Below are 20738 nucleotides of genomic sequence, written 5' to 3'. Positions count from 1 at the left end.
ATGGGACATATAACAAGACACATCATTTGTCTGGTTCTCGATCATCGCCCACATCACTGCTGTTTTCAGCCAGTCACATACATCAGGTCAGTGTGATTACTGAAGCCTGTGGCAGATGCAGATGTGACAGATATAGAACCACAGTGTGTGTAATAGGGGGAAATATTTGAATATTACCTCCTGAAATACACTCAGTACACAGTGTCTATACATTATACAGGTTCACAATTTAAAAAGATGCTCAGGTCGTAGTTTCCACTTTCAGCAGTGAAGTTTAAGAGAATCAACATCAACAGCTTCACTGATGATCATGATTAGTAGTCCACTCACTCCACCTGTACGGCCCATTAACAGATTTATAATGTGTGTGTGTGTGTGTGTGTGTGTGTGTATTGGTTTCCAAGGTGACAGCGGGCAGTCTGAGGTCCTGTGGTCTTGTGGTCTCCGTGGCGATGGATAAAACAAGCCAACAACGCATTTGTTTCTGGGGAGGCGTAAAACTTCCGCCGGCTGTAGAGAACAAATCTGGACCTGTGTGTGTGTGTGAGCTCAGGCCAGGGGGGGTGCTCCCCAGATCCCCAGGGCCCCAGGGCCCCATGAGCATCAGGTTTTATTATACATTAGTATATCAGTTGCAAGTTTGTTAGAAATTTGCACCAATGAAGTTCAGTATCAGCCATGACGGGTCCTCCATCCTCCATCCTGAGGGCCTCTGAGTCAGAGCATTGTTTCTGTTGTGCTCCTCTGTTTTATGTCTCTAAGGCTGAAACCAACCATTATTTTTTCATTATTGACATTTCCTTTAATAATTGATTCATCGCTTAGACTTTTTTTTTGTGACCCACATTCAAAGACCTACACATGTGGAGTTCACTGTTATAGGAAATCTTCACATAATACAATTGGAACAGGTCAATTTTGGGCATTTTTCCCTTAAAAAAGACTTAAATTATTAATCAATAATCAAACAGATTAATCTGACCAAGATGATCAATAATAATCTGAGTAAGTTACGTTTCAGTTAAGAGATATGACTCATTTCTCCACTGTAGAAACTGTAGGAGTTGTTTGCATTAAGGCTTCACTGTTCTTCCACTGTTGCATCAAAACTGGATTTAGTTTACCATGTTCTTCATCTCTGAAAAAAACAAAAAAACAAACCCAATCTCTCAGTTTCTCCTGACCTAAACTTGTTTTTGCTTTTACCTCATGTAGTTTACCTGTTACCTTTGTACCAGTAAAGGTTTTTCACTGGACTGGAGCTGCTGAGATTTTAATAAAAACTGGAGAAATGGAGGTGATCTAAAACTTGTGAGAGTTGTGACATAGTTGTGTCTACCTTCTGAAGTGACGTGGGCTGGTGCTGGACGCTCAGTGGATGGACCGATTTAGAAACAGACAGCTGTCTAAATAGGGAGACGATCTGAAAAAAAAAAAAGAGCCAAGATTTTCCATCTCAACCTGAAAACAAGCCACAAACTTCTCTGGAGGTTACGGACCCGGACAAGGTCGGTTAAGTGGAACGAAGCGAGGCAGAGGATAATGAAAGCAGTCAGAGTCATAATTAAACAGATAAGAAGGTGACAGAGAGGTGAGAAAAAAGGAGCCAGGATTTTTAGAAACACAGAGGTCATTACTGTAAAACTATTTAGTTTGGGTGGTTTCAAGTTCAGCTGCAGTCCAGTAACTGAGCTCCTCCTCGGCTCTGATGAGTCTGATGGAGACTGACAGGGCACTGGAGCTGGAGACACCAACACAGGACACTGAGTGAGAGCTGGTGACACATAAATGTCATTTCACTTCATTCAAACTGAATCACACACGCAGTGAAACAAACCTCTGCATCACCTACTGCAGGTCTCTGCAGAACCCAACGCCTTGATTAACAGAGAGGAAACGATGCTGATATGAAAACCAGAAAGCAGAACAGAAGTGAGTGGTTATGGCAAATGTGAGCTGATCACAGTCTTCTCTGTGGAAGCTCTCCTCGCTGAGGGAGTTATGAAAAGCTGCTCCACACACAACCTAACTCCTCGTCATCACACGTTGACCAAGGTGATTAGTCAGACGACTTAAACTGATCTGAGATGATAAATCTCTGTGTCATTTGTTCATTTACTTCCTGCTGATGTGAGTCAACGGTAGCTTGACATGTGCAGTTTGGTTAAAGCTAACCAGCCGTCAGGACTTCTGGAACTTTGTGATGTCACAATAAAGCAGTCACCACCCTCAGCCACACCCCAAGCCCCGCCCACCATCCAACCTTGCAGGATTTGGTTTCTCTGAGTGTTTACCTGAAATCTGCTGTATTTTTATTGGATCACTCAGAAAACAGTCCATACATTCATATTTTTGTGTTAATGTTTTTGTATGAAATTAACAAACAAGGTTCAACATCTAATTCTGTGATCTTCAGAAATGTTTTTTTTTCATTTAGACAGAGCCAGGCTAGCTGTTACCCCCTGCCTCCAGCCTTTATGCTAAGCTATGCTAAGTCTAGCTCTATAATTACCTCACAGACAACCTCCTCATCTCACCCTCAGCATGATGAGAAAAAACGTCTTTGAAAAGATGTTAGTACAGTATAGAGATGTGTTCAGAGTCACCAGTGGTCCGAGTTAAAGACGATGGAGGGAAAACACATGAGGTTTGACCTGTGTGTGTGGATCACGTATGAATGTGGGTTAAATCCCACGTGGACAGATGAGACTGTGTGTCCTGGATCTTGAGGTTATCTCTGATGAGCAGTGTGATGTTCGCTCCAAACCAAACATGACTGTCGGCTCCGGGAGATTTAGATTGGATTTAAGAGGAGGAATTTCACGCTCTGTTGTTTCTCACCAACATTTTCCACCAACTTTCTCTCCCATATAAGGTGTGTGTTAGTGTGTGTGTGTGTGTGTGTGTGTCCACTGACCCCTGCTGCCCTCCATGTCTTTCCACTGGAGAGACTGACAGCCTTATATAGAGCTGCAGGAGCAGAGCACACTGAGCAGGACAGTGTGTCCATGTGCAGTTGGTCGACTCACCTGACGAGATGATGTAACACCTGTGACCTGTTAAATTAGGATTTGTGAGTGTCCAAAGAGGTTGGGGGGTTGGTTATAGGTGGGGTGGTTTTCACAGACCATACCGTGGACGGTGGGGGACTATTTCTTCAGTAGAAAGTAGTTCTAGTAAAAACTGTGATTGGTTGTGAATCAGAGATGTTGCTGTTGAACTCTCTAAATGGCAGCACTGAATGATCCTGGCAGCGAATCTATGGTTCACTAGTGTCTGTTGCCTTATTTTCCTGCAGTAACAACACTACTGAAAATATTACTGCATTTAAACAGTGAGAGTGAAACCTCCCTGTAATCATCCACTTCACAGGCCAGAAGACAGAACGTGTGATTGGACAGTGTTGATGGAGCTGGACTCACCATCCCAGTGATTCACTCTGGAAACTGTGAGTCTGTGTGGAGCAGCTCACCTGGTCACTGTGTGGAGAAGCATTCAGGTAATACTACTGTGAGATCACAACGTCACTGCAGAGGATTGAAGTCAATATTTTAAAGCTCCATGTTTTAACTTCTTCTGTGTTTTATCTGAAGTGTTGATCTCCATCAGAAGATATATCTGTGGTTTAAAGAACCAAAAACCATCTCAGTGTAGTTTTACATCTCCTCTCTCAGGCTTCTCTCTGGAGCTCTAGTAACAACAGGTCAGTCAGCCAATCAGAGGAGAGGAACAGATTTTCTGAGTGACTCAATAAAAATAAAGCAGATTTCAGAGTAACTAAATGTTATCATGTGTACAGTTAGTTATCTTTCAGCATATTGGTGGCATTAGATGAAAAATCAGGCGATCACCAGATTTATTACGATTCTTCCTCAGACCAGAGACGTCTGCTGCAGACTCACCTGCAGTCCATCCAGTAGTTGTCCAGGTGTTTCAGTCTGGACTCAAGTGTCGGGCCGACAGACTCGCAGCTTTTTCAGAGCAAGTCATCTTCAGATACATTTGTTAATTACAGTTTCTTCAGTTTTCTTTCTTCTCTTCTCAGCATGCACTCTGTTAAGTTTAGTCAGCGCTGACAGACCGACTCCCAGATGATTCAGACAGGTAGCTGCACGTCCTGATAAGCTGACAGATGAGGGACTCTCACTTGAATTTGAGTCAGAAGTTTGTTTGCCATTCTTAATGCAGGGTGTAGGGACAAAAAGATTTGAAAGCATTAATGATATTACAGTTAATCTTCTAGAGACTCCTGGAAATCCATTTTCCGCTGTTTAACCAGGTCAGAGGCGAGGCAGCAGCAGTCTACACAGTGAAGGTCCTTCCAGCTCCTCCTGATGGATCTGATGTACTGGATGTTTTATACACGTTAAGCTTCAGCCTTGGATTGAGTCAAACCCCTAAACCCAACAACAATGTAGTTGACTTACTGTCTGGGAGAGGAACACTGCTCCAGCCTGAAGCTCAGACTGGACTGATGGACTGATGGACTGATTGACCCTCTGAGCTGAGACCTGGTGAACTCTGGAGGTGAGGGAGTGGAGGTGGTCCAAGTCAGCCTGACTCTGAAATGACACTGATGACTGGTTAAGGGAGGCTGTTGTGATGTGAACAGAGACAACGCTCAGTCACTGACTGAGACTAATAAGAAAACAACATCAATAAAAGACAACAAGCACATGAGACGCAGGCTCCTGATTGGACTCTGTTAGTCTCATAACATCAACCATCTGTCATGTGTGAGTGTATCAGTCTACCTCACACTGTAACACACACACACACACACACACACACACACACGTATGAATTAAATGTTGTTAATATTTATCAATAATATTCTTGTTTCTGCCTGTGATGTCTCTGACAGGAGAGAGTGAAATCTGAAGACACACCTCAAAGCCCTGGTGCATCATGGGAGGACGCCTGATGATCTGTGACTTACTCACACACTCACACACACACACACACACACACACACACACACACACACACACATTCTTACACACAACGCCCATTTGGCAAACACTGTACAGAGGCCATACATAGTTAAATGTCTCTCACACACTCAACAAATACACTAATTCTACACATTCATACTGACATTATGTTCCCACATACAATATATATCCATTCATATATGCACATACAAACACAGACACACAAGGAGAGTATGTGTGTGTGTGTGTGTGTGTGTGTGTGTGTGTGTGTGTGTGTGTGTGTGTGTGTGTGTCTGTGAACCAGTTGTTTGCACAGAGAGCTGATAACACACTGATAACGTGACCTTTGTAAATCCTGAAGCTGAAGTTTTGATCTGTTTAAATAAAGTTCTCTGTTTCAGTATCAGACATTTTTGTCGAGTTTGACACAAACAAAAGTCTGATGATGTGAGATTAAAGTGGTGATCCAGTGATTTAATACTGACTTTAGTTAAAATTGTAGAATCTGTGAGAAAACAGATTAAAGACAGATGATAAAAAGTGAAGCAGCAGAGGCTGAGAGGTCCTGAACCCTCTTAAATCCTCCACCACCTCCACCTGTTGTTGTGCGACTTCCACTTATCTGTCCAAAGAAACTCTCTCTATTACCTGTTCTTACTTTTACTACCTGTTCTGACCTTTGACCTCTTGTTGATTAATCACAGGATTAGAGGAGATTGTGTTGTCGAGGCCGTCAATGAGTTTCACCAACACAGAGCAACGTCACCGTCCAGTGGCAGGAAGAGAAACTGCAGGTGTGTGACACAGCAGCACAGATCAACTCTTCTTCATAGAAATATTAATATTTACTTTTATTAAATATTCATGTAATAAGTCATATTTTACAAATCTAATAAATTCTGTCACTGGAAATTTCCTGAGGAGGTTTTATTGAAAACGTGATTTAAAACAGTGACTTGTTTCAGCTTTTTTAACTGGAAATGAAAAACTGAATCATATGTTGTTGGTTGAACCTGCTGTGCCATGCATCTGATGCATTATGGGAAATCGAGTTGTATAATCCTATTTTAAGAAACTCAGTTCATGGTGATCAAGTCTTGTGATATTCTCTATTTTCCTTCATGTCAACATAAACAGATGAAAACCAACACTGAATATGGATTAATCCGCAGCTGAAAATAGTCCCCAACACAGTCTGTATTTCCTCCTGTTTAAAAACTTCAGTGAGCATCTGTTGTAGGAAATTACTGAGACGTTTTCAGAGTGAAACTGTGTATTTGTGAGGTCTTTTTTAATAAATGACGTCTTCAGTAGGAACCATTGAGCTCAGACAGAGGAGGGAGGTGAAGAGAGATAAACTAACACAATGTTGGTTTGAAGCTGCACATTAAACTAAACCAGACCAATCCTTAACATGCTTAAATAAGAGAAAAGATAAAAAGGATAATTATAGTTTGTCATAAATTGTGTCTTACTTTCATACTGTTGCTCCATCATTTCTAGTTTGTTACCAAGTTAGTTACTGAGATCACAGTTCATGTTGTAGCTCTAAAAAAAGCTGCCAATTCTGTCCTCACCCTGCAAAAATGTTCTCACACTGGTTCCCACAAACACAAGGACAAGAACACACACACACACACACACACACACACACACACACACACACACACACACACACACACACACACACACACACACACACACACACAGAAAGGTAGCTTCATCAGTATTCGAATCAAACGTGTTTCTGTCAGTGAACTCAGCTGCTTTAGTTCCCAGTAACACCACCACCAGGGGGCAGCAGAATGAGAGTGTTTAAAAAACATTTTGGACTTTGTGTGTGTGAGAGAGAGAGAGAGAGAGAGAGCCAAAAAGAGCAAAAGAAAGTATGCATGCATGATTGTGCAGACAAATGTGTGAGTTTGTGTGTGAGCCAACCTTGTTTGTATGCTTGTGTTTGTAGGCCTGTCAGTGTATGTGTGTGTGTGTGTGTGTCTGTGTGTGTGTGTGTCCTGACAAAGGCTCCATCCAGCCATACTGCAGAGGGCTGCTTGTTCCCAGAGACCCTCACAGCTCCAGGACACCCAGTCTCTGTGCTGCCGCCAGCCCAGACACAGCAGCCCCGACAGGGACTCTCAGCCTGCTTGCCCCCTCCTCCTCCTGGAGCTCCACTGCACCTGTTTGGATTACTAATGGACGGGAAAAACAAAGTTGAGTTTTAAAGTGGGAAAGTTTGGATGGCTCAGAGTCTAAAGAGAGACGTCTGAGAAGAGAAGAGAAGAGAAGAGAAGAGAAGAGAAGAGAAGAGAAGAGAAGAGAAGAGAAGAGCGGATCTTCATCCTATCTGGACTACAAATTTATTAAAATTCTAGTAAAAGATCTTTTAACTTTGAGGTAATTCTACCAAAATTGGAATTGTTGACTTTAACAAATTATTGTCTGTTCAGCATTTTCCAGGTTTTTGGAACAAGATCAGCATCTCATTCGAAGGTTTTGGAAACTTTGTCAAAATAAAACTGATCATTTTCTTCCTGAATATTTGGGACTTTTTTGGGAACATTGGAAATTTACTGGAGCACTTCACCAAGTGTTGTCACGTCTTTTAAAACACGAACACAACCGACATCAAACATATCTTTCACATTGAAGATCTGCGTCATGGCTGCGTCTGTCGCTCTGTGGCTGTGTCTGAATTTGCCGCTGCTCTTCACAGATGCTAAGAGTGTGGGGCAACATGACAGTCAGCGCAGCACCCTGGATAAACCCCCCTCTCAGGTCAAACTGGAACCCCTCTGGACCACCAAGCAGCTCAAAGTTCGAGACAACACCTACACCCCGGACCAAAGCCTCCCCCTCCCCAAGATGCTGGATCTAGACGTCGACCAGCACCGCCGCCTGGCCCGTGGTGCAGACGAGGAGGAGCAACAGTCCACCTTCAGCCACTCCTTTGAGAACGACTCAGTGACGACACCGCAGGCCACTGAGTTCCACAACGTGACAACAGCAGCAGCAGACAGTGGTGGTATTGATGATGATGATGATGGTGATGTTAATCTCCATGGAAACACCTCCAGTCCCAACCACGAAGCCCCAGGACTCTTCAACCCATTCTACCCGCTGATGGAGAGCTCGTACGCGGCCTACGCCGTTCTCTTCCTGGCTGGCCTGGTGCTGGCGGTGGGCGTGGTGGGAAACATGGCGGTGATGTGCATTGTCTGGAACAACTACTACATGAGGTCGGCCTGGAACTACCTGCTAGCCAGCATGGCATTCTGGGACTTCTTGGTCCTGGTGCTTTGCCTCCCTGTGGTGGTCCTAAACCAGCTCTCCCATAGGCGGATTCTGGGTGACATCACCTGCCGCATGGTGCCTTATATGGAGGTGGGTGGGGCTTACGCTGAGTTGGGAGGGAGTCACTGTGATCACTTGAAATTTTTCTTTTTCAATATGTTTCTGCAGCACCGGAGGCTGCAGTTATGGGACTTTCAGGACCACAGTCCTAAAACCTCATTTGTAAGACCAGAGTTTTTCACAACAGTGCCACCTAGTGAACTGGTTTGGGTTAGCGCTGTTCCACGTGAGAACAAACTGGGGTTTCCAGTGCACAGGCAGTGTCACAGGTCTGCAGAAACGTGCCACTCTCTCTGGTTTTGTCATTTAAATGCTTAATGGTGCTTATGTGTGCTGAGAGCAAAACTGACATCTGGTCCTGAAGGTGGCGCCAGAGGAAATCAGACAGTTAAAAATTTAAAGGGTGCATCCTCTGGGGCACATGAAGGTGTCTAATGACAATCTGCTGGTAGACTTCGCTTTTTTTTGTGCAGGTAAAAATTTTGTCCTGATAGAGGCACTGGAGGAAAGATCAGGGGGTCGTTAGGAGAGGGATCATCAAAACCCCATTTATATCTGGTATTGACACCCAGTCTGTATCTTACAGAGTCCCTGAAGACCCAAAAGGTGATATTTGATCTTACTTGTCAACAGAAGTAAGATGTTAAATCTATCATGTACACACTCGATTAAAAACGATCATTCAGGACTTTGAGGGCTCCACATGAATCTGGATCAGGAAAAACTCAGGTGTAAATGAAGCAGAAAAACGCTGGAATTAACGTGCGATGGATATATTCAGACCACATCTGGAGGAGGTCTGATCACACTGATCAGAACTCAGATGTAAATCTCTGCGCAGCTTGGACACATTTGGAATTTTGAGTTGAAATATCACTAGACTCCTCTTCCTGTTAGCTCAAGCCCTGTCAAAATAAAAGCTATAGATGACAGGTAGAGATGAGATCCTAAAGACAACCACTGGTGAATGTCCAAACCAAATCTGATGACGGCCCAGACAGTGGCTGTCTGGCTTATGCAAAATGAATGCTTGTTTTTATTAAAAGGTGCTCTGTGGTGTTGTCTTGTAAAGACATAGGTCATGTGTTTTTGTTTTTTTTTACTTTCAAGATATAAAAAAAATTGTACACATGTTGTGTGCCAGGGCACAGCTTCTTCTTCTCTGCCTTTGTTGCGTCATTGCTGAGTTTCTTGGCATGTTGCTGTCGATCAGTGGAGTAGCATGAAACATGCATTTTGTATTTTGCATGTAGAGCACAGACAGGAGAACAGGCACTTGCTTGTCATGTTGTTGCACCATTGAGCCACTGTTTGTCAAACAGGACCAAACTGATTAATCTGTTTCATTTGGTGTTGGTTTGGAAATCAAACTGCCCACAGCAGAGATGGAAGCTGGTCTCCACTGAGAGCCAGTTGCCACGGTAACCTGTTACCAAGTCTGCAGGAATGTCCTGCCGCTGCTGTCAGGGTTTGACAGGAACAAATTTGGGGTGAAAATGTGTTTGTATGATTTGTGACCCTGTCTCTGGCGGCCATATTGGAGCTCCTCAGTTCAGAGAACAGCTGATAGTGTTTCTGTTGTTTAATTAGTCTGTGTGAAGTTGCTGAAAGGTGCACTTTTTCCTCTTTTAATTTAGCTAGGTTAAGTCTTCCAGTCTTTATGCTAAGCTAAGCTAAGCTGGTCCTGGACCTGTCCCTGCATTGGACAAACAGCATGAAGCTGAAATCCAGGTGTTTCATTGAAGTGAGTCACTGGGTTTTACTGGGGAAGAACTGGGCAGGTTTCCAGTGTGAGCATGTGGAAACATATTCATCAACACACACATATCAACACAGATCAGATATTTACACTTTAGTTTTCTACTGACACATTTCCAAATCTTTATGTGATACCAAGAGATTAATTTCTGAACATGACAGAGCTGTGGCGACTGAAAATGTGCAGAAGAGAAGAGAGTGACGCTGTTGGTGCTGTCAGGGGACGCCTCACCCACCTCCTCTGTCCGTCAGGCAGGTTGAGATCAGGATCTGACCTGAAGTCTGTCTCCCACAGTTTAGAGCCTTTACTGGCATCTAACAAAACACAAACACATCTGCACACCGTCAAACAAATACAGAAAAGTCTGCATTATAATGATGGACAATAAGACAATGCTAAAGCACCGTGGAGTGTATACTGATTGGCTCCTGACAGGCTGTCAACCAAAGTACTGATCACATTGGAAAGCAGCAGATGTTGATGGACGAGAGTTTGGAGTCTGCTCACGCTGGTTTCCAGAATGTGCTGGTTTACATGGCAATGCTTTAGAGCCACAGTTAGAAGTTGTATAGAAGAATCTCTGTTCTATCTATGAACTGTTACACAGGGACATTTTATGAGATGAGATATTTTGTTGGTGTGTTGACATTTTCTGATGTGATGGTCAGAATTTTTTATAGAAACAAGAAGTGTGTGTGTGAACTGTGATTTTTACATTTCTGTTTGTTTAGAGACACTGTGTGTGAATCATGACCTTTATGCTGTTAAGTGTAAGTCTTAATGCTAAGCTAAGCTAAATACATCCTGGCTCCAGCTCTGTAATTAAAGGAACTATTTGTAAGTTTTGCTATTGCTACATAGCCAACATTAGCATTAACAGCTGTTTACTCACCAGTCTAGAAGAAATGTTGTGAGTTCAGCGTCTCCAGAGGTGAAAAGCAACGCCAACATTAGCTCTTGTCTCTACTACGTCTTTTCTTCTACTGAAGTTTGCATGCTAACCAGCTAGCCCCAGCCCATCTTGTCACTTTCTGCCCTAGGACATAGCACTGAAGACATAGCGCTGCCCAGAAGGCGAATTATAACCTCTAGTTTTGTAAATGCATCAGTAGCCAAAGCTCTTGTCAAGCGACAATCACCAACCACTGCTCCCGACAAGAAACCACATTCACAGGCAGAGAAAATGTACAAAAAGCCCCTTGAACGCTGACATGAGGCTGATGCATCTGAGTGTCTCACTCTCAGAGACAAGAGAATCACAGCGTTTCTGAAAATGTTAAACAATCACATCACAGTAACCAGTTTAGTCCACTGAGGAAACCACAGCTCTGAGAACCTATTTGATAAAACTTGACAGTAAACGAAAACACAGATTTACTCACAGATGCATGTTGTCCTCCTCCTCGTCTCTGCAGGTCGTGTCTCTGGGCATCACCTCCTTCACCCTGTGCGCTCTGGGCATCGATCGTTTCCACGCCGCCACCTCCTCGTCCCAGCCGAAGGCTCGGCGGGTGGAGCGCTGCCGCTCGGTGCTGCTGAAGCTGCTGCTGGTGTGGCTCGCTGCTCTGCTGCTGTCCAGCCCTGAGATCTTCCTCTGGCAGCTCAGCCAGGCCGTGTCCCCCTCCACCGGCCGGCTGGTGGACTCCTGCACCATCACCCCCTCCTCTCCCCTGTCCCTCTACCTACCTGACTCCCTCCACTCCCTACTGCTCAGGTATCACCAGGTGAGTCTCTGCTCCGGCCCTCTAACTACAGGACTGCCTGTTAAGACCTTTAGGATTCAGTTTTTACTTAGAAGGTTTTCGACACTCAGACCCTGCTGAGCTCTGAAGAGCTCCTGTCTCCTCTGTCCACCATTAGGAGCCAGGGGCAACTCTCATGAGGTGCTACATGACATGCATCTTACTACCACCACACTACCCCCACCAGCAGTGGAGTGATGCATGCTAACACATCAATATGGGCCATGTTGGGGCAGTGGTGGCCTGAAGGTTAGAGAGGAAGGCCTGTGATCTGGGGATTGAACGTGTGACCTTTCTGCCACAAGCCTCCTCCTCGTACCTCAACACCTTGACTGTTTGTCATGCATCAGTCTGCTGCGTGGTCAACCATCTTTAGCTTCCCAGACAGCAAAATGAATGCGTGTTTGTTTTGTTTTGGTCCAGTATACACCCAGTTCCCCGGCCCAAATCTGACCCACATACAGCATGACTGACAGATGCTACTTCCACATCTGGACCCATTCTGGTGCACACAGAGAAAATCTTCCAGCTATACTGGAAAATAACAGCTGGAATCTGCCCAGATGTGGAAGTATATGAGCCAGACGTGGGCCAAGGACGCAGGCATATATATGAGCCAGAAGTTTCATTTTGCTCTTTGGGACGGTTCAATCCCGGACAAGCAGGATAAATCTGGATGAGACTTGGTCCAGCAGTGGCACCGCTCTCTGCAAACTTCCCCCAGTTTGACCCCTTGTCACACCTGAATCAACACATCAGCACATGAAGGGTTTAGTCTGCACAACCTGATCTCAGCTCTCTTCTCTCAACCGATCATTCTTTCTGTGTGAAGCTTTGACAGCATTTTACAACATTAGTTCTGTCACTGTAATTGACACAAGTTAATCTGCAGTCCTCAGCATTGCTGCGTTGCTGCAGATAAAAAGCAAAATCATTGAATTCCAAACCCTCTGAGGGTTTGGAATTCAAAAAATATTGCTGTGTTTTCTGCAGTGTTCCGTCTGTTAGTGCTGGGTGAAATGACTCGATTACGATTAAAGAAAGATCACTTAGGAGTTTATCGGTCTCTCTCTTTTTTGAGCTGTGCACTCTTCATGTTTGGCACCGTGATTGTGTCCACTTCCGCGATCAAGTATTAAACTCACCACCGAGTTTTACTGTGTGTCCATGTAATCAGATTACTTGTGTACTTTCTACTCCTCTCTGTTTCAGGGGCGTATGTGGTGGTGTTTCGGCTGCTACTTCTGCCTCCCCGTCCTCTTCACCATCCTCTGCCAGCTGGCCACCCGCAACGTCAACAGTGATTACAGCTCTGCCCAAAAGCAGCGTAACCATGACGACCGCTCCTCCAATCAGAAGCGTCAGCAGCACCAGGCGGTGGAGCGGCAGCTAAACTGCACGCTGTTGGCGTTAGCCGTGGTGTACGGCATCTGCGCGCTGCCCGAACACGTGTGCAACATCACGCTGGCCTACACGCACATCACCGTCTCTGAAGACACGGCCACCATGCTGGCTCTGTTACATCACTTCCTGTTGTTCTTCAAGTCGTCGGTGACACCGGTGCTGCTGCTCTGCCTCTGTAAGGTAGGTCAGATGGTTAATGGTTCACCAGATCAGAGGGTCTCAGGCAGAGCCTCAGAAACCACAATTAATACAAAACAATTAAAAGTGCTGAAGTGTTCTGTCTTTGTTTCAGCACATCGTTGAATTGTTCCACATTTACAGAACCTACGTGCATTGTTCTTGTGCAAAATTTCAGAGATGCATTTTGTGGACTTAGACACTAAATGTGGGTCTGGTTCAGACCTGGGCTCAGATAAAAGTGGGGGAGTGGCAGTTCACCATCAGACAGTGATGTTGCTCTGTAATGACTGAAACCTTCAGACACATGTTGCTGTGTTCCAGGCGCTCGGTCAAGCCTTCATGGACTGCTGCTGCTGCTGCTGTCAGGAGTGCCAGCCAAACACGACTCAAGGCTCGCCAGGCTCCGCCCAGGTCAAGCTGAAGGCAGCCAATGAGACATCCATCTTGTTCGACAAGGCTAAAGATACGTCAGCCATCTTGTCCATCTCCAGCTAGAGCCATGGGTCCCTCTTCAACCATCAGTCCATCATTTCCTCCTCCATAAACCCATCCATCCATTTCTTCTTCTTTTACTTCTTTATTTTTGTTGTGGTCAGTTTCCTTTCTCTTCCCTCTAATGTTTGCAGTGAAACCTCTTCTCCTCCTCCTACATATTCTTTCCATCCATACTTCTCTCTCTCTTCCAGAACACTCAATGATCATGTCTTCATCTCTCTCTCTCTCTGTCCTCTCCTCCTCTTCCAGAGTTCTGTTTGTAAGATATTCCTCTGTGGACACTGTTACCCCTGCAGCTTCCTCTCTGTGCAGGAAATGAGGTTTAATCTGTAGTGAGATTAGAACAGTTGCTGTACTTGCACAACCAGCTGTTGTAAAAGCAGGAGCCTGTTTCAGGACTCTCCCAGCGGACTCTTCCCTCCAGCTTCCTGCTGCAGCGTTCATGACAAATGATGGAAAAACAACAGGTTCAGAATAGACAGAAGATTCTGGATGTTTGGTTACATCTCAGATGGATGATGAGAAGCTGAAGTCTCTATGTGTTTTATGGAAAAGCAGCAGCCTGTATCATATGCATGGTTCGCTTGTTGCTGTGATCTGATGCTGCTTGAGCCTGACGTGGACTTGATGTAGGGCTGGGCGTTAGTTTGAATCAAATCAATCAATCAAATCAAATCAAATAATCAAATAAAGTTTTGAACGTTGTTCCACTGTAATTTATCATTTCATCAAAACCAACACTGTACTCAGCTTATTTTTAAGTTTTATTGCAATTAGTTTGAAGTTATTAAATTGGACTTTAAAAAAAAAAAGTTAACACATGTTCATATCAGATTTGAATTGATACAAGCTTTATTGGCATGAATGTTAAAGTTACACTGTTGCCAAAGCCACATCACATATCATCTGATGACTTTCAGCCAGATCGCATTTCATCATTGCCCAGCCCTGTGTTAGCATTTCTTGGAGACGTAGTTGCTGGTGAGGCAGAAAAAATTTAACTCAGTGGGATGATTAAACTCGAGAAGCTGAGAAGAGTGAGCAGTTGTTGCGTTACTTGAAAATATGTGACTTTGACTTGTTTTACACCCACTACCAGTGGGGTAAAAGGACATGATGTTGGTCCATGTGTCACATGTTCATGTTAGCAAGATTTTCATTAACCCAGAGGATCATTATAATCCTCTTTTGGTGCCCCCCCCCTTGACTTGTTGTCTCACAGCCAACTGAGGTCAAAATTTACCCATAATCATCACTTTGGTCCACGACTAGGTAATCTGAAAAAAAGGTAATTGAAACCCCTGAAGATGTCTTTCCACTTTACAGCCAGTCAAAAAATCTGTTGTGGTTGTGCAGTGACCCAACAGGATTTAACTTAAATTGGCAGCGGTTAGTTTGGCTAAAAACAGCAGTGCACAAAGCTGTAAATTACACAGCTTTATCTGTCACTGTCCCAGTGACTCTCCTCTGGGGCCTGGAATTATTTTGTGGAGTTCTGAAAAGCAGAAATATTTAAAAAAAACTGGCTGGACACTGGAGAGTCTGGTGATTTCAAATAAGAGTTAAGTGTCTGCACTAAGTGAAGGAGGCGGGTCAGTTTGCTACTGGAGGCTAATACGTCTCGACCTGTTCCACGTAGGACAGAATGAGGAGGGAAATCTGGTCTGACTGTACCTTCAAATCAGTCACTTCAAAAGATAATTAACTGCAGGATTACTAGAACGTTTGTAGATCTCATCCTTGACTAAGAATATAGAAATCCTCAGTATGTTGTTTGTTGTGTTGAGCACTTTCATATTATGGCTGTAATGAACAGTGCAGCCCCCAGGGGACGAGTGGGGCCTTAGATGGAGGAAGGTTGGTTAGACAGAGAGGAGTGCTAATGATTCAACTCCATCCTTTCTGCCTCCAAAGCAGCTTTGGCTTCAAGAAATGTTCCCACAAGTGTTAGAATTTGGTCACACGGTGATCTCAGACATGAATGTGAGGATAAATAATGATGTTGTTAAAAGGTTTTAAATGATTTTTATGAGTTCTCTCTCTGTGAAGGATGTGGTGCTACTACAGTCAAGATGTTCGGATGAGTGGTGAAGTGAACAGGGCAGGAAGGAGATGTAGAGGATTTGAACAGGACTTGAAGCCTCAGTAATGAGGTGGTCTCTTTGTACAGGAAATTAAACTGTGTAGGAAGTTGTGTATTAATGTTTTTAGCAAAGTGCTTTCACTGTCAAACTCAAACAACTACAACAAATGCAGAAACACAAGATATGAATGTAGCTTAGTTTAATGCTAGGTGTTTGACTAATTACATCTTTGTATGAAGGGAAGTGAGATAGTACATTTTTTATGTCACAACAACGTCTATGCCTTTGTAATATTCAGTGTCACAGTGTTAAATTCGTGGTATTATAATGTGTGTCAGAGCCGACTGTGCCTTAGCGTCTCCTCAGCCCTCAACCCCGGACTGTCAGTCTGAACACAGAAGACTCAACACCAGGCAGTAGAGACTAGTCACACTAACTTTGCTTTCACACGATGAGCAGCTCGTTCAAACTGCTGCTGTGAAAACTGCATGAACAGTCTGTCAGGATCTGCAGCTTCATGCTTTCAACGAAAGTCAGAGGTGTTTACAACGTGTGAGAACGTATCTTTATCACCGGATCAAGCTGAACTGATGGTATTTCAAAATCAAACTATATTGATCTGATCTGTTCCAATTCAATATTCACAGTGCATAACCAGGGCTGTTCGCATGGCGGGGGGGGGGCATGAAACTACCCCATAGCATGCCCTGTTCCCCTGCAAGTCTTCTTTGCTAATAGAGAAAAACTCGCAGGAATTAAACCGTCGCATTTTGCGTTCAACACCATAGACTGAAAAATCCCAGACAGAGGTAAGAGGTTTGCTGAGTTGAGTAAGAGTATTGGTTAATTCTACGCTGAGGGGAGGATTGTGCTGCGTGGGTTAACCACGTTCAAATTAATTCAAACAAATGAGATTAGTTTGAATTTGCCAAACGTAATTTTTTGAAAAAGCAACAGTGAACCAGGCAGAGTTGGAAGTTATAGTTTGACCACACTACACAAAAATTAGCAAAAGAAAAATGAGGGGGGAATCTTCCTCTGTTGGCTTCAGCTCATTAGCCATATTATAGCTAATGCTAATGCAGAATGGAAATGAAGTAAATTTACTGTCTATATCTGATCTCATTGAGTGACAGTAGATTTTACCAAATCCTTACATAATAATCCACATGGGAAGCGCAGAGCATTCTTTCATCTGGTTTGGATTTGATATGCAGTGCTGTGAGACTGATCGTGTTTTCATACAGAGGGTGAATGTGTTTGTATCCCGGTTTTCAGCCGAAGCTTCACATGCACTTTGTTCTTTTGATTCTTTTTCTTTATCTTCTCAATTGGACAAAAGAAATAAGTCATTCTAACAGCTCAGGCCCCACTGGTGTTGTGTTTGAGTTGACTGTAAATGTGAACACAGTTGACTCAGAGAGCCTCGATGCTCTTTCATAATGATTTAATAAAGGGACAGTCCACACAAAACAAAGTGGTGAAGTCTGTTGAGTGTTGTGTCTCTCCAGGTTGTTTTTATCTTGTGACAAGGCATGAACCAACCAATCAGATGTAGGGTTGGTAATTTATGAATAAATCCGTGTCATTTAAACTTCAGTTGTCAGGAAAAGTTATTGTTGCAATAATGATGGTATCGATCAAGCTACATGTGGGGTCACTCCCTGGCTTTTTGGACACTTTCCCCACAGACAGTAACACAACCCACAGTTCAAGTTCTTCGACTGCTTGAATTGACTTGAATCTGTCTGAATCCTCTGTACAAAAGATAAAAAACTGTGTTAGAAAATATCTGGTTCTTCAATAAAAAGTCAAAGGTAAACACACTTGTGGAACCAGCAGTCCAATTGCAACTCTATAGAATATGACTGCACATCTATGCAGATGACACTCAGATTTATTTTTAAGAAAGGTTTACGGTCCAATAGACTCATCAAGTTGATGAACAAGGCAAGTAACTAACTAGAGTTGACAAAATGTGCTTCAGTTAAAGACATGGGAGAAATAGTAATATCTGGAAACAAGGAGAAAAGGCCACAAACATGCTCCACAAAAGCTCGCAAACAAAAATGGCAACGCCGGGACAAGCGACCTGGTGAACAAAGTTCAAGTGTGAAACAGAAGAAGTGAGTAATCCTGAGTCCTTGAGGAGGCGATGCAGGCTAGTTAAAGCTAATCAGAGCATTTCCACGAGCACAGTAGGAAACAAGCACTGTTGGGCTTAATGCACTGAAGAAAGGAAGAAAAGAGAACATGGATGTGCAACCTTTGTATCACCCTTGAGAGAAGGATGGAAAATTCCTGGATGAAGAGTCGACCATGTTCAGCTCAGGCTTCATGGAACTGGTCAGCATGATTGTTTTGACGAAAGGTGAGGTCAAACGAAAGAAGTTAGCTTGGAGTTGCAACACTCAGACGGCAGCTCATGCTTAAGTTGCATTAAGACTTTTGAGGATCAGTCTCATTGAAATTTCTAGAGCTGATACTGAAACCAAAATCATGCTTTGTTTTACATGAAACAAATTACAAACCCTTTTTCTCAAATGTTAAATCTAAACACAAGCAGCCCTGCAAGAACTTTGTCCAATGAAATACAATCTACAACTGAAAGACGATGGAAACAGGGTCATGAAAATGTTATTCCTGAATTTAATGGTCGTTGGCTCCAGCAGTCACATCCAGGTAAAACACAGGAATTCTTGGGTTCATGTTCAGGAAGGATTTTGAGAAACTCTTTGAAGCCTTTGTCTTCTCTGTAGTTTTGAATGGAGTAAAGGAATCCTTGCTCTGTGAGAGGAGACCAACAGTGAGGAGGATTTTCCCTCAGCAAAGCTGCTGCTCTGCATATCAATGACCTCACTACTGTCCCGTCGCCATGGGATACCAGTCCATATTCATGTGTGAGATAGAACACACACACACACACACACACACACACACACACACACACACACACACACACACACACACACACACACACACACACACACAATTCTGTTAATTTAGAAACTCAAACTCTTCTCTGATCAGTGAGAGTCTCTTTCCTCCCCTGTCTTTGCCTGGTTGCCCCAGGCAACCCATGAAGGGGATTTACAAATTTAAAAGGCCGTTGGGAAATGATGTTTTCTGTCCTGCAGAGGGACAGACAGACAAAAGAAGGACAAACTGACAAGAGGGTAGAATAATAGATAACGACTAATGGAAAACAGGGTCAAATGTGAAACATTAACAAAATGATCTGAACTTTTGGCCCTTCTGGAGCTTTCAGCTGCAACTCACAGTCTTCATCTGAGAATGGAGACAGGCTGTGTCCAAAATTACCCCCTTGTTCACTCATTCGTGTCTCCATGTATAGTATTAAACTGATATTTCACTTTCTTATCATCATGTTACATCATCACTGCACAAAGGTAATTTTCTATTTTCTATAAAATCTATAAAATATGGAGCAGGGCATTATGGGATGGTTACGGAGAGTGTTGTACTGTGTGAATGTGATCAGGGCAGATTTTTTGAGGGCAGTGAAAACCGACCAGGAGTCGAGTATCATTCAAAAATGTTCCATATCAGGACTGATACCGATACTGTGACTGTGATACCAGTTCTTCTAGATATGTCTTTTAATACTAATTTTATCAGATCCAAAAAGAAAAAAAATTACAATGACAAACAAATGTTAGAGTACAAATCTTACTTCAGTTATATTTTTAAGCTCAGTCTCTTTACACACTCAAATGTGTTTGTATAAATAAACAGCCAATCACCAACATTACAAGACCTTGGTCCAAGCATGCTGCATGCTGATTGGCTCACTGACAATGGTGAGATTTACACATTTTAACCTGAGGTAAATTTGGTATTAAATGAGAAAGCTTTTTTGGTCCTCAATTGCATCAAATCAATTCAGTCTGATCATAAAATTATCAAAGTTTGATACCCAGCCCGAAACAGAGATTAGTAAAAAAAAATAAAAAAATAAATAAAATTTGACAAATTATTTGGTGTTAATTTAAATACATTCAGAAGTAGTCTTTAAATAATGTATTCACCTCATAAATCAGGTCATATTTCTCTGCATTACATGATACATTGGCTGGTTTTGATAACTAAAAGTTACCAGTATCAGTATCGATGTCGGTGATCCTGAAAACTCCAGAAAAAAAATGAGTTTGTGTTAAATGACATTATGACGTCAAACTGCTGTTCCCAAGGTCAAGAATGAACTTCCCCCATCAAACACGAAGACTGGTTTAAAATGTTTACAATTGTATTTTTACATTTTCCCATCAGACATGATGATGCTTGGATTTCTAATGTATGAAATCTGGAATTCATATTTATGGCCAAAAGGCACCGGCTCTGGAAGGAGATGTTGATTTTTTTAATGTAATTTTTTAATCCATCACAGAAGCTGAAGAAGATTAAATGGTTGTTTTGTCATTTTTAATGCCAAAATCATTAGTTGACAACTCATTCAGTTACAAGTTTCTCTTATGAGATTGTTTGTATTATTAGAAATAAATATGCTTTTCTTATACGTTGAGGAAGTCCTCTGTTCATCATCCAGTTCCTGCTTAAAGAGGTGAAGATGTGCTCGTGGACTCTTTATGTTACTTTAGGTTTGTGTCTTAGCACATAAATCGTCCACATGTAAATGTGTCGAGTGGTTGTTTGCTATTGGTTGTGATAATAAGCTGATAAGTATCTTGACCACTCCGTGTTCATCCGTTGATCTTGTTCTATAAAAAGGTTAGCCAGCGTTGTGTCAGCTGTGTCCCCTTATTGATTA

At 43.0% G+C, this 20738-nt stretch overlaps 1 protein-coding gene across 1 annotated transcript; it reads left to right on the top strand.

The window, feature by feature from the left end:
• The first annotated feature begins 6604 nt into the window (after positions 1 to 6604).
• Positions 6605 to 17543, top strand: LOC139606564 (G-protein coupled receptor 37-like 1). The gene is made up of 4 exons (XM_071458819.1): positions 6605 to 8315; positions 11460 to 11768; positions 12999 to 13370; positions 13692 to 17543. The coding sequence occupies exons 1-4, from the start codon at positions 7593 to 7595 to the stop codon at positions 13863 to 13865; spliced, it is 1578 nt and encodes a 525-aa protein (XP_071314920.1). The 5' UTR covers positions 6605 to 7592; the 3' UTR covers positions 13866 to 17543.
• The last annotated feature ends 3195 nt before the right edge of the window (positions 17544 to 20738 follow it).

Source organism: Trachinotus anak, unplaced genomic scaffold (genome assembly GCF_046630095.1).
Source record: "Trachinotus anak isolate AG129_WGS33_773 ecotype Australia unplaced genomic scaffold, CSIRO_AGI_Tana_v1 ptg000022l, whole genome shotgun sequence".
Lineage (NCBI taxonomy): Eukaryota > Metazoa > Chordata > Actinopteri > Carangiformes > Carangidae > Trachinotus > Trachinotus anak.
The sequence above is the reverse complement of the archived record's forward strand: the minus strand, read 5'-3'. Positions and strand labels throughout refer to the sequence as shown.

What these genes read in the sequence shown, in the direction of transcription:
- LOC139606564 (XM_071458819.1), top strand. Translation starts at nt 7,593, where the DNA reads ATGGCTGCGTCTGTCGCTCTGTGGCTGTGTCTGAATTTGCCGCTGCTC. An exon ending in TACTGCTCAGGTATCACCAG is followed by an intron (nt 11,769 to 12,998) that starts GTGAGTCTCTGC and finishes TCTCTGTTTCAG; the next exon opens with GGGCGTATGTGGTGGTGTTT. An exon ending in TGCTGCTCTGCCTCTGTAAG is followed by an intron (nt 13,371 to 13,691) that starts GTAGGTCAGATG and finishes GCTGTGTTCCAG; the next exon opens with GCGCTCGGTCAAGCCTTCAT.